The sequence below is a fragment of the Haliotis rufescens genome, unplaced genomic scaffold, assembly GCF_023055435.1.
Source record: "Haliotis rufescens isolate VD_foot unplaced genomic scaffold, xgHalRufe1.0.p SCAF_5, whole genome shotgun sequence".
Lineage (NCBI taxonomy): Eukaryota > Metazoa > Mollusca > Gastropoda > Lepetellida > Haliotidae > Haliotis > Haliotis rufescens.
In genome coordinates, this window is record NW_025964223.1 from 11,964,251 (window position 1) to 11,979,351 (window position 15,101).

Here is a 15,101-nt window from a genome sequence, read left to right on the forward strand (position 1 = left end):
GTGCTGCCGAAGCTGCCGTTAAAGTAGCTAAAAGGATGATGAAGAAATGTCTAGCTGCTAAAGAGGATCCTTACTGGGATTGTTGAATGTGAGAAATACACCGACTGAAGGCGTACAAACAAGTCCAGCCCAAAGACTATTTGGTTGCCGAACGCTTACTCAGGTTCCTTGTACGTTAAAGACTATTCAACATGATTCTGGTCCGGATGACAAGCAACAACTTGAAGACAAAAGGATGCTTGTAGTTGAGAGACATAACCGGAAGTACTCAGGAAGACCTCTTAAACCCTTACAGGTTGGTGATACTGTCAGAATGCAACCCATTCAAACCGGCAGGAAGGAATGGAATGAAGCTACTGTGACAGATGAGATCAAGCCAAGAACCTACGCTGTGAGATCTGATAATGGTCACTGTTTCAAACGGAATAGACAACAACTTCGTCTTGCCAGAAAGTCTAGAGTTGAGGATGATGTTAATCTTGAGATTCCAACATTCCCAAACTGCCAGTCGTCAAGAAGATCTAGAGATGATGAACTTATCCAGGAAAAGCAATGTGTTCAGTCTAGTGCTAACCTCTCTAATACTCAGACTGATTCTGTCATTCCAACAAGAGATGTTCCAAAGAATACCTCATCTCCAAAATCTGACATGTTCAAGACAAAGTCTGGGAGAGTAGTTAAGCCAGTTAAACGGCTTGATTTGTAATTCTTGGATGTGTTCTTTAACAGTTTTCCAAAGACTGGAATAATAATGTGTTTCTGATGTTGTTTAGTTAAAACTAATAATTTTGTCATTGCAAGTTGACAGCGAACTTTAATTCAGGAATTATGGGAAAGTGCTTTAACGGAATGTTATAGTGAACTGCATACTGTATCCCAGTATATGACCGGTAATGTCACTCATTTCTTGGATTAATGTACCTGTAGTTAAAGGTTTAATTACTTTATTTGTTTTCCTCAAAGGAAGGGAGATGTTACGTGGTATGCACTCTTGTGACAAGAGTTGCTTCCCTTGGTGTATGTCAGCCATGCAAGTTCTATTAAACGTTGATGCTTTAACCTGAGTTGGCTATGGCTATCCAGACATGTGTACAGCATACACAGCACGTAACAACGTCTACCGCCGCCAGCCCAAATGTCAGCTGTCGCTGACAAGACGACTCGCGCCGCCAGGCTAATAGGTGGCAATTGGTTGCCCAACGTAAGCTATTTTACGATTCCATGGCTGAAAAGTCGGGAAAGACAAGGTTCCCAGAGAGACACAGGTAACCCAGGAAAGGTTCCCGCTGAAAAGCAGGTAGTCTTAAGTGCTAGTATTAATTTGGAAGCAAGTTAATTTGTTACTAGCAGGGTAGCCCACAAGAACCCCGCACACCTCGACATTGTTGAAGGGTGAAGCGATCAGATACAGCAAAACCCGTGTGTACTTGAAGAGTGACGGTGCGCGAATGGTTTACTTTCGGGATGGAACAAAGGAGGGATGACGCTTGTAATAAATATAAAGAAATATCTCCTGTTCTCGTGTCACGGGATGAGAGAAACATGATATTCCACGAGACATTTGAAATATCCTACTTATTATATACTTTTTGTGCAGGTGTCTACCGGAAAATTAGATTATTTCATTACAAATGTAAAACTTGAAACGTCAGTTCTCCCTACAGTTTTCACTGCAGTTAATATACAATGTTGAATCCATTTCTGCTTTTATAGTATAAAATAAAGTTTAAATAAAATAAACTTCAAACGCACATTTCGCTTTATCAGACACTCAGTTCTGTATTATTTGGCTACAACAATGAATGAAAGTAAATTTTACGAAATATAGTGATTAGAATGGACTATTTTTAAGTGAGATTTTTAGTTACTTAAACTCAACATTGTCATTATAATTGTTTGTAAATTAATTTTGTATGGGTTAAATACGGTAAGAGTTTGCCTGCCGCAGCCTAGTACATTGCACCAGTGTTATCAGAATAACTTTGTTAGTGGAAAAATAACAGTGATTTTTGGAATTTCAAGTTTACCCTGTCAGTTACATTGTAGACTCACCCTGGCAGCCTGAAAATAACTTATCTGTCAAATTCCGAAATGTCCTTCACATGTCTTCTATAAACTTTTGAAAGCTCTACTGAGGCCTTGAATGTTGTAAACTGAATCAAACAACTTTCAAACAAGGGTTGTTTACGCTCGTGAGAAATCTTCGAAGAATCGAGCATTCTCGTGTAAAAAGAGAAGAATGTTTTTCTATGATCTGCTGACGTGATATGTAATTGTTGTCAATTTTTTTATTATATTGGTATGTAAGTATAAATTGTTGTTTACGTAGATGCAGGCATTTGTGTTTTGTATCTATTATATATGTGTAGGTGTGCAGGTGATGTATTTAACTGAGTGACGGTAGACTGGAAATGACTGATGTATATGAGAGTAAAATTATGAAGCCGGTTGTCCGTGTGTGTGCGTGCGTGCGTGCGTGCGTGCGTGCGTGCGTGTGTGCGTGTATGTGTGTGTGTTTGACTGCGTATGCTTCAGATGGATTCACTCTTCTGGGAAGTCCTTGTTGTGAAGGCAAGCGCAGTAGGAATCTACATCGACGTATTTCTGCCAAATCTTGATGTACTGCTCCTTGTTGGATGTCGTGTTGCTGTTGCTGGGGACAATATGATTGGAGCTAGGCCACCATCTGGTCTCATCAAGTTCTTTCTCTCTGTCTGTTCATACTATGAACAACAAGATCTTTAGGCTTGTGTTGCAATCGCATAAAATTTTGCGACCTCCACATATGACGAAGGTCACTAAGTGGAAAGGACAAAGTTATATATTTTTAACTCATTAGACAACATTAGGCATCTAGGTGAATATTGATATATAGTAAGGTTATCTATCACTTGAGTTGAAGGTCAAGATACTTGCTTCTGGGTTGGAAAGTTTTGTGGCATCCGGGAAAAGGTTTGGGAAGGAGCTGCTACCGTTTTTTCATGACAATGCAAAAAAACTTTCTGTTTGTGTATTGTTTTCATCATAATCGACACTTACCTGTCAGGTCTGTTATAGAGAGATGACTACATAATATAACATTGATTGAGAATGACACAATTTAAGCCTGAGATTTAGAAAAGCAATTGTCCATGAAATCTAAGTTTATACTGAAATAATGTATTTGTTCATGACAGAATCGGAATGACACTAAAACCTTCAAACAAGTCCCGAGCCATGGACATATGACATAAAACATTCCTTTCAAGGAAAGAACAGGTGATCAGTGATTTCGAATCTCGGGAGGATTCAATCAAATAAAAAAACCCAGATCATTAGTAAGTCGAACATAAGCTCTGGTCGAAGAGCCAAACTAAACATTGATTGAACAAGGCAAGAGTGAGACCCTCCCAGCATTCCATGTATTGGACACAGAATCCAGATAAATTGTTTTCTAGACATTGGCTGGTAGTGAAAAATAACAAACATTCTTCTTTGCAGCCTGTTTCTTGTCCCATTAGGGAGATGAGTTAGAACCTGGATTTATGCACATCCAACCCACCTGCCCTTTGGAAATGTGTGCTGTGATTTTTGTATGGGAGATACTCCGCCGTCGAAATACAATGTGGAAGGGCCGTGAGGTAGTCCAAACATGAAATATGTGATGTATATGTATGTGAAGATACTGTTACAGAGGACTGTAAAGAGATAAAAAAAATAAGATATTTATCTCGCATAGCCGCCTTTTACGGCATGAATAGGTTGCTGAAGACCTTTTCTACCTTGGATCTTCATGGCTCGATGCAATATTCGAAGAGCGTCTGCTTTTAATGTCTACATTACAAAATTGTTAAGGTGCAATCGGGCATGCTTTTTTTTCACATGGTTAAAAAGGTTTCACACGACCCTTGCTCAAAACTTATTCGATCAAGGTTACTAAGTTTAAGGTGTTTCAGGTGAACAACTGACACCTTTTCAGGTTCCACGCAATTGGGATCGATGACATACATCAACCAAGCCATCGAGCCTGACCACTTAGTCCGTTAGTCGTCTATTACGACAATATTACGTTTGTTGTTTAACGCCGCACTCACCAATATTCCAGCTATATGACGGCGGTCTGTAAATAATCTCGTCTAGACCAGACAATCCAGTGATTGATATCATGAGCATCGATCCACGCAATTGGGATCGATGACGTGCATCAACCAAGTCAGCGAGCCTGACCACCCGATCCCGTTAGTCGCCTTTTACAACTAGCATAGTCACCTTTTACGGCAAGCATGGATTGCTGAAGACCTATTCTACCCTGGAATCTTCACGGGTCTAGTCCATTTGGACCCCTTTCACTCATCATCAACCTCCTGCGAAATCCAGAGTTGATTAAATTTCATTTAAGACATTTCTTGGGATAGCTATTTGTGGACATTATCAACAATTTTATCCAGTACTTAAACAAAAAAAACATATCTGACACACTCAGCAAGTACTGCTACATTAGTTACATGAGTTCCAATTTAAGTTACAAATTTACAGAATTTAACATGAAACCATTCTATACATTCTGCTTTCGAGTGACCTTCTATTTCTGATGAATATTTTTGTGTCAAATATCTTAAACAGTTCAGATATTAAAATATTTCAGTTTACATTGCAACTGCTTTATAGAGAATAATGATTCATTGCCATTATACACAAGTGAATTTAAAAACAGCAATCCAAGGTAGTTATAATATATAACTTTGAAATATTCCTCTTTTTTTGTATATAGGTCTACTTATCCCCGTGACCCATGAGTCTGATGCAACCTAGGTTTGGTATTTGGTTAAATAGGATTACATAATATCAAATGAACATTTAAGATATTCACCAGGTATAATTCCAGTATAGTAATTTTTTTTTAAATTGGTAGAATTGATAACAGATTGTTAGTGGCTGTAGATGAAGTAGTTTAAAGTTATATATTTTTATGACATGTATCAATATGGCTTGCCAACTAATTGTTGCAAGTGCAACATGTGATCAGTGTGTGATGTCATCCTTTAGGCTATTTATTAAACCCACAATATCTGCCTGAACGTCCTCTATGGAATTAGCTGAATTGGTCAAATGTTTTATTTTCCCTACATGGATGATACTACAGAATTTTGCAGGGAGCTCTGACTGGTAATGTTTTGGCTTATCGTCGACAGCGTCATGGTCCTTGTTGTTACTTGCCTGGCACACGGCATTACCGTTGTTCGGTGACGTCATAGGGTAGAGAAAATGACGTCACGTATTATAGTGACGTCATCTGGTTTGTTCTATGACGTTTCCATATTTGTAAAATGTGGTCAGTGACATTCGTGTTGATTGCAGTAAATGTTTCAAAACCGATTTTGTTTCTTTTTATTTGATAACAAATTCCATCCATTTTAGCTATAATAACGGTAACGCTCTTTTTCAGGGCATTATCATTTGCAGAAGCCCTCGGTCTTTTCAACTGCCCTCCTTCGTCGGGCAGTTAATGGAAAACCTCAGGCTTCTGTAAATGATAATGCCCTGAAAAAGAGCGTTACCCTTATATCAATGTTACATATGAGGGGGTGGTGTTCAAGTATGATGATGTCTGTGCTCGACAAAACGGGAGTTGTTTTGCTTCGGGAGAGTTTCTCACAACAGATGCTGTATATAATGTTTATCTGTCTGGTGGAATCACCTACCCAAACTGGAATAACATAGACATATCAGCATTTCTTGGACAGGTTGGTTCGACAGGTGGAAAACTGGTGTCTGCGAAGTACCTGAGTATTTCGTTTAATTTACGAACAGATTCAGTGGTTTACAAGGCAAAAGCAAGAGCATGGGAAGAGGAGTTCCTGAAGAAAGTAGCAACTTTAGGCACAACATCTACAAGAATAAACTATGCCACCTCCCATTCGCTAGACACAGAGTTGAACAAAAACACAAACGGAGACATCGTGTTCTTCTCCATAACGTTCACATTGATGATCACGTATGCCACTGTCGTCGCCGGAGGTGATGTGGTGTCGTCGAGGACGTGGGCATCATGGGCTGGCGTTATGGCGGCTGGATTTGGCATCATGTCATCGTTCGGACTTGTCAGCCTTTGTGGTGTAAAGTTTGTCAATATCGTCGGTGTAACACCATTTCTGATCATAGGTGCGTTGAAATAGTTTGATAATACAGAATACAGACAAGAGGTAAAGGTCAGATATATTATATTTAAGTATCCTTGCCACACTAGTGTTATTCTCGCACTTTGAATCTCCAATGCTGTGAAACAAAACATTACTCACATCCTCTTGTTGATGAAGGTATCGGTGTGGATGACATGTTCTTGCTGATGTCCAGTTGGGCGGAAACCTACCCTCACCGAGACAAGACCGTGGCCAGTAGGATGGGAATGACCTTTTCCACAGCTGGTATCGGTATCACCATCACGTCTCTCACTGATCTCAAGGCCTTTTTAACTGGAGTGTCTTCTGTGTTTCTCAGTGTGAGGAATTTCTGTCTCTATACAGGTTCGTGGGTTCAACAGTACAGCCGGTTAACTGTCTCACCAAAAGCACAGATTATCTTCTCCCCTACAGTGCATGTAGTCCATTTGTGTCTCTCTAATAACTAACATGATGGTCACGTCATATATTTTCTTCTCATTCACAGGAGTGGCCGTCATCTTCTGCTACCTGTACCAGTGCCTCTTCTTCCCCCCCTGCCTTGCCATCCATGGCCGTCGGGTTAACAGTAACAGACACTGCATGACCTGCCTCAAAACCAAATCCAGAGCCAAACTCAGGCAAGATGGCGCCTCCACCTGTAGAGTGTTCTGCTTTAGAGGCTCACCACCAACAGAGAGAGGTCAGGATGAACGATTCTTTGAGACACTGCCACGAACGTACCTGCCACGAATGTTACGGAGTGTGGGAGGGAAGGTAATTTTGATTGTGCTATTCTTGGCCTACCTCGAAGTGTCAATATGGGGAACATTGAACTTCAAACAAGGTTTGATTCTGAAGAACCTGGTCTCCACAGATTCATACTATCATTCCTTTAGTGAGATATATGATGCATACTTCTCAAGTGCTTTCCCTGTCCCGTTTGTATTTGGCCCAACCACCAATTACACAGACAAGAATACTGTAGATAATATCGAGTCTCTGGTCAATAGTGCAAAAACAGACTCTGGAGTAGTTGAGAATTCGCTCATTTGCTGGTTCGATTCTTACAGAGCAACAACTGTTTATGATAACAACAGCACCACAGCTTTTGTATCGGGATTGAAAACATTTTTTACAACAACCACATTATTTGATAACGATGTTGTATTTGACTCAACTGATACTGATATCAAAGCTTCCCGATGTTATCTTTTATCAACAAATATTAAAGAATCCAACGCTCAAGCTGATGTTATGGTTCGAATGCGAGCTCTGGCAGACAACTCACCTCTCTCTGTCTACACCTTCCACCCAGCCTATATCTTCTTTGAGCAGTATGTTGCTATCCTACCCAGTACACTACAAACTGTGGGTGTGGCACTGGTCGTCATGACTGTGATCACCTGTATCTTCCTTCCTCATCCTCTTCTGGTTTTCCTTGTCGTCCTGAACGTCGTTTCTATCCTCGTTGGCATCTTCGGGTTCCTTTATATCTGGGGACTGAGTCTCAGCTCAGTGACAATGATCCATCTCATCATGTCTGTCGGCTTCTCGGTGGACTTCAGTGTGCACGTGTGCTCTGCCTATATGATTGGAGAAGGAAAAGACAGGAGAGCGAAAACTGAATCTGCCATTGTCCATGCAGCTGGTCCAATTTTGAATGGTGGAATGTCATCCTTTCTGGGCGTTCTTGTGCTGGTGTTCTCAAAGTCCTACATCTTCAACTCCTTCTTCAAGATCATGTTTACAGTGATCCTTTTCGGCATGCTGCATGCTGTGTTCCTCCTCCCAGTGATATTGTCCATCCTTGGCCCTGGAACCAAGTCTAAAATAAGTCATGCAAGCCTACTCCCATAGATAACCCTTATTGTATGAGTTCATTTCAGAATTAACAGGGGGCACGAGATTCGTCTAAGGCGCCGCGATTTGTTGTGCAGAGTTGCGTCCTTTGGGTACGCCAGAAACCTCTCATTGTGGGTTCGAATTCCGGTTCGCTCCGATTATGTCTCTAGGTTTGTCAGCATCATACCCGTGCTCGTGGGTTTCACCGAAGTGGTAAACGTCTGAGACTTGCATCACTTCTGGCTTTCCTCCCACATTAAGCTGACATGCCGTGATATGACTGGAATACTGTTAAAAGCGGCGTTAAACCCAACTCACTGACTTAGAATTCACATATAGTACAACATATTCATAGGCATACACCTCAAGCTATTATTCATTGTCCTCTCCTAAGCGCACACACACACACACACACACACACACACACACACACACACACACACACACACACACACACACACACACACACACGCACACACACACAGAGATATCCAATGAGGTGTACATCCACAATACAAGTATTTGATAAAAAGATATAATGTATTGACCTTGTAAATCAAACACGTAACCTCAGTAATAAAGAGAAAAAGTACATAACCTGAAAAATGCATTTAAATACAGCAAGATTTGTTGTAATAATATTTTGTAGTGTAGTATAATATTTAAGTGACACTTAGCCATATCGAGTTTGATATTCTTAAGATATATACTTTTCTCGGTATGCTGTAGTACACAAATAATATAGACCCGTGAACCAATGTGCACCCCAGTGTCCCAGTATTCTTATTCTTTTGCACAAGCATCTTATGTGTGTCTGTCTGTCCTTTCGTGCCCATTCTGTTTATCTATGTATCTCTATCTGTCCATGTACGTACACCATGTTACTATCATGAAATAGGTTCACTGAATGGTCACATGTGTAACAGCAAGACGTGTTTTTTTATCCTGGTCATCTACCAGGGATGGACATCGTGAAAGGATACCTGCCAAAATAATAGATACACACGCACTACAACAAATTATTAATTTGGTTTCTGTATAAAAAAAACAGTCAAATCAATTGGTCATTGATTACGTAAAGCAATGTGCACGTCTTTGTGATTTATTACATGCACTAGTATGAATATTTGAATAAACCAGTTAGTTATCATATTTGCTTTTCTTCTTGGTACTTTACCAATTCATACAAACAACCATGAATAAATGCAAGAGCTGTCAGCAGGATTAATCAGGCAAGATTCTATAAATACCAACTCAGGCAACTGATCAGCTTATGACTGCTAGGTAAATCTTCTCAACTCCATCAATGAATTGTAATATTTAAAACGAATTGTCGTCTTTAAAATGAACTTTACAGTGAATAATTTAATATGTGAAATGATGATTATTTCATGTCATATTTTCTTTGTTGTTCCTGAACATGGTGAGCACATGTGTTTGTATTTTAAAAAAAGAAAATATTTACTAATTCAGTGGACAATTTTTCTTTTGACCATAATATTTAACATCATAAAACCAAAAATGTTACAAAATGAGTTATCTAATTTTCCCATAGAAAAAGTACATAACCTGAAAAATGCATTTAAATACAGCAAGATTTGTTGTAATAATATTTTGTAGTGTAGTATAATATTTAAGTGACACTTAGCCATATCGAGTTTGATATTCTTAAGATATATACTTTTCTCGGTATGCTGTAGTACACAAATAATATAGACCCGTGAACCAATGTGCACCCCAGTGTCCCAGTATTCTTATTCTTTTGCACAAGCATCTTATGTGTGTCTGTCTGTCCTTTCGTGCCCATTCTGTTTATCTATGTATCTCTATCTGTCCATGTACGTACACCATGTTACTATCATGAAATAGGTTCACTGAATGGTCACATGTGTAACAGCAAGACGTGTTTTTTTTATCCTGGTCATCTACCAGGGATGGACATCGTGAAAGGATACCTGCCAAAATAATAGATACACACGCACTACAACAAATTATTAATTTGGTTTCTGTATAAAAAAAACAGTCAAATCAATTGGTCATTGATTACGTAAAGCAATGTGCACGTCTTTGTGATTTATTACATGCACTAGTATGAATATTTGAATAAACCAGTTAGTTATCATATTTGCTTTTTTTCTTGGTACTTTACCAATTCATACAAACAACCATGAATAAATGCAAGAGCTGTCAGCAGGATTAATCAGGCAAGATTCTATAAATACCAACTCAGGCAACTGATCAGCTTATGACTGCTAGGTAAATCTTCTCAACTCCATCAATGAATTGTAATATTTAAAACGAATTGTCGTCTTTAAAATGAACTTTACAGTGAATAATTTAATATGTGAAATGATGATTATTTCATGTCATATTTTCTTTGTTGTTCCTGAACATGGTGAGCACATGTGTTTGTATTTTAAAAAAAGAAAATATTTACTAATTCAGTGGACAATTTTTCTTTTGACCATAATATTTAACATCATAAAACCAAAAATGTTACAAAATGAGTTATCTAATTTTCCCATATCTGTGAATGACACAATGTGAATTTGACAAGCACAATACTTTATTGTGTGTGAAACATAAATACATAGGATAATTGTAAACAATAAATTATCCTTTCAATAGTTATACAAATATTTGCATTATTTTCATACCCTTGTAATATTACGTTTATATTTTACTGCTACAGTTACATCCAAACTTTATTTTTTTCTTAATATTATCAGATTAGAAATTAAGAATTACTGAGCATAGGTAATAATGAATTAACATGTTCTATCATGTTCTATGTTTTATCATCATGAAAACAAGACTCATAAAATAAATATATATTTTAGTGACCTGATCATATATGAACATTTTGTAAAAAGTATTAAAATTAAAATTTGACATTGCTTATGTTGAGAAATGAGGTTAATGGTAAATGTTGGTAGATGACCTCTTGTTGGTCGTTTCTTCATCATCCATAAATTTGATTTTTTCTTTACTTACCATGTTCTGAAAATTTACACATTACACATTAGAATAATTTAAGGTCTCTGATTAAAATAGCGACATAGCTTTCCACTCTCAGGCAGCCATTAAGATTGTGTGAAAAAAAGAAACCACTGTAAACCTTGTAATGGGAGAATAATACAGAAACATTACATTTCTTATGTTTTCATTTGTTCAGTTTATCACCAAAGAAATGCTGAATAATTATCATTAAAATTAAGCTAGCTATGCACATTTGGGTTCTTTATCTGCTATGATAATATAACAGTTGCATTATTTAAAAAGTTCAAAAAAAATCAGTAATCATGGTTAATAATAAAAAATCTTTGATTTAAAGAAAATACATGAGACAAACATAATTCTACATTTCTTTAGTACTCTGTATTGTCTGTAAATTCTGAAAATAATAAACTGTGATAGTGAGTTTCTACTTAAATTGATAATATGAAATTATTTTTGAGATGTTTTCATCCTATCCAAAATACCACATATATTTTTAGATGCATACATGTAATTCATTATGGAAACATTTTTATTTGTTTTTGAAAAAAATACGTAATAAGGTTTATTGGTGCCCACCATCTTAATCTTCATCATTTTGTCTGTTCCCCATAAGAAATCAAAATAGCTAAGAAAAATTATAAATACATAGATCTGGGTACTTAAACTTAATACATTCAAGTTTAAATGTGGTAATGTTTTGGGTTTTTAAAAAAAATTAGTTTCTTTATTGTCCTGAAATGGTATGTTTAAATAATTGAAAATCAAATTCTTAAAAAACAAACAAATAATTATAGGCAAAAATGTATTATATATATTGATCTGAATAAACTCCAACTGTTGAAAGGGGAAACAGCTTCTGTGGTTGCAAACCATCTTGGTCGTGAGATGTTCGGTCCGGCAAAGGTTGATCGTTTAATGCATTAAAATTGAGTATGTCTTTTGATACAAATTAATTAAGGTGTTTATTTTCTTAAAATATGAAATATAAGTCTCGATTATTTTAATATAACTATGAAATATGTTTTTGACCCTGGGTTACACAATCGATCGATCGGCTCTAGATCAACACTTCGAAATAACGTGACATTTCTTATGTGGTTGATGTTTATTTTTTTAAAATACCCAAAACAATATGGTATGTTTCACTATTTTATCAGTATTTTTACAAGAATTAATTAACTGTTTCATTAGCTGTTTTATTAGTCCTGAAAACGCCACTAAAGAATCTACCGGAGTGGCTCACCTGGTCCCGTAATATCGAAGCGGTATCTCGCTTCGGTTACCGTCTTCTCATTCTGCAACTGGATCTCGTACACTGGGCAGCCGAAATTCTCTGATACATCTCCACATATCACATCCCTTCATCCCCAACAAATTTTCTCTTGGTCACCAACATTCGGAGATGGAAACATCGTCACTACGGTGATGTTTTGACAGCTGGGGATTTCCTGTACTAGACGACCTCGGGTATCCCCGATCCGAAACTGTGCCGTCAATTATTTTAAGACAGCCAATCAAAGCGCGATGACATAGCTCTCCACTCTCGGTCAGTCAATCAGATTGCGTAAATAAAATAAACCACTACGAATAAACCACTGCTGGCGATTGGAGATCAAGCCTTGTTTTGGGAGAAGTAGATGTAACCTGAACAGTGAACACACCATGACGTAAGTGGATATACCCAGGATAGTGACCACACCATGACAGATGTAGGTATACCCATAACAGTGAACACACCATGACGTAAGTGGATATACCCAGGACAGTGAACATACCATGACGTAAGTGGATTTACCCAGGACAGTGAAAACACCATGACGTAAGTGGATATACCCAGGACAGTGAACACACCATGACGTAAGTGGATTTACTCAGGACAGTGAACACACCATGACGTAAGTGGATATACCCAGGACAGTGAACACACCATGACGTAAGTGGATTTACCCAGGACAGTGAACACACCATGACGGATATAGGTATACCCAGGACAGTGAACACACCATGGCGTAAGTGGATATACCCAGGACAGTGAAAACACCATGACGGATGTAGGTATACCCAGGACAGTGAACACCCCACGACGGATGTAGGTATACCCAGGGCAGTGAACACACCATGACGGATGTAGGTATACCAAGGACAGTGAACACACCATGAGGTAAGTGGATATACTCATGGCAGTGAACACACCATGACGTAACTGGATATACCCAGGACCTTGAACATACTATGACGTAAGTGGATATACCCAGGACAGTGAACACACCATGACGTAAGTGGATACACCCCGAAAAGTGAACACACCATGACGTAAGTGGATATACCCAGGACAGTGAACACACCATGGCGGATGTAGGTATACCCAGGACATTGAACATACCATGACATAAGTTGACATATCAACGACAGTGAACATACCATGACGTAAATGGATATACCCAGGACAGTGAACTCACCATGACGTAAGTGGATATACCCAGGACAGTGAACACACCATGACGGATGTAGGTATACCCAGAAGAGTGAACACAAAATGACGTAAGTGGATATACCCAGGACAGTGAACATACAATGACGTAAGTGAATATACCCAGGACAGTGAACTCACAATGACGTAAGTGGATATACCCAGGACAGTGAACACACCATGACGGATTTTGGTGTACCCAGAACAGTGAACACACCACGACGTAAGTGGATATACCCAGGACAGTGAACATACCATGACGTAAGTGGATATACCCAGGACAGTGAACTCACCATGACGTAAGTGGATACACCCAGAACAGTGAACACACCATGACGTACACTACTGCCTAGAAGTTCATTCCCCTAACACGCGTTGAGAACGCGTGTAACACGCATGTGACACTGGTGCTCAACGGGTTGCACACGGGTTGAGCACCCGTTGGACACGGGTGTGCAGCGCGTGTGCAACGCGTTGAGCACGCGTGGGTCACTCGGTGCACACGCGTGTGCCACCAGTGTATCACGGGACCAGGTTTCAGTTGAAGTTGGAAAATATATCAAATGGATTGTGAGATAACTCAAAACAGTGAGATGTGAATCTTGAGTTAATGAGCGGCCATTGACCTGTGTTCACCAGACCATAAACACAAGGTCGGCCCGTCTTAATTAGTGTTCGGTTGCTGGACTTTTATGACATGAACCATTCCACGAGGGTCCAGTCTAGCCATTGTGGCTACCCGACAGTAGAACAGTAGTGAGTTTAGAAGCGAGTTTATTGCTAGGGGAATCCCCGAGTTGACACGATAGTCGCGGGTTGGTAAATGCTCGCCATTAATGAAGTGATTGTTTGTGGATTGCGAACATATTCGTTTTAAGTTTTGCCCAAGTGAGTCATTGAGGGTGAGTGCAAATATAACTTTTATCGTTCGCCAAATTTATGCTTTAGATAGTACAATTATGATAGAATAGTCATCACTGCTTATGTCTTATTATTTCACGTAGGAACATGTCCCATTTTCCCACACCCCACTTTCTGTTTGGTATTTTGTAGAATTATTAAGAGAAAGTTTTGTGTAGGACTTAGCATTTATCACTAATTCTAAGAGGATATTGGAAATGAATATGAACAGCCATTTTGTCTCACTGTTGATAGAATTTTAGATCTTCACAATCACCGGGTGTGACCATGTAGACAGAATCTCGCTAGGGTTTGTGATTTTTACATTTGCCCAATGACCATGGTGAGTATTGTTGGGGATACCAAAGGTGACAGTTTACTATTAGAGGAAATTGGTTGTGAGTACTTATACAATTTGGATAGGATATCTTTAGGATTTTAATCCTTTCTTTCTCTGTGGGTAATCCTTTCACGCTGATGGAAGGAAGTCACTCAACCAGGTCATGACAGACAGACAGACAATAGTTTATTAACGTCTCACTCCTGTACATACATAAAACAGCTTTATACAACCTGACAATGGTTATGCGCAAGGCTCGGAATCGCGAAAAGATCACTGGAGGTGTTGATGGAGGCTGGACATGCAGCATGCAGCATTTCCAGTGTAGGCTGGCACCTCGTCTTTGTTTCACTCGGTATTTAAAACCTTGACCATTCACAGGTTCATTTGTCTATTTACAATGAAGTTG

General features: G+C 38.7%; 1 protein-coding gene across 1 annotated transcript; it reads left to right on the forward strand.

The window, feature by feature from the left end:
* Positions 1–313: 313 nt before the first annotated feature.
* Positions 314–8,060, forward strand: LOC124121733 (patched domain-containing protein 3-like). The gene is made up of 4 exons (XM_048383840.1): positions 314–673; positions 5,532–6,141; positions 6,297–6,503; positions 6,646–8,060. The coding sequence occupies exons 1-4, from the start codon at positions 314–316 to the stop codon at positions 7,995–7,997; spliced, it is 2,529 nt and encodes an 842-aa protein (XP_048239797.1). The 3' UTR covers positions 7,998–8,060.
* The last annotated feature ends 7,041 nt before the right edge of the window (positions 8,061–15,101 follow it).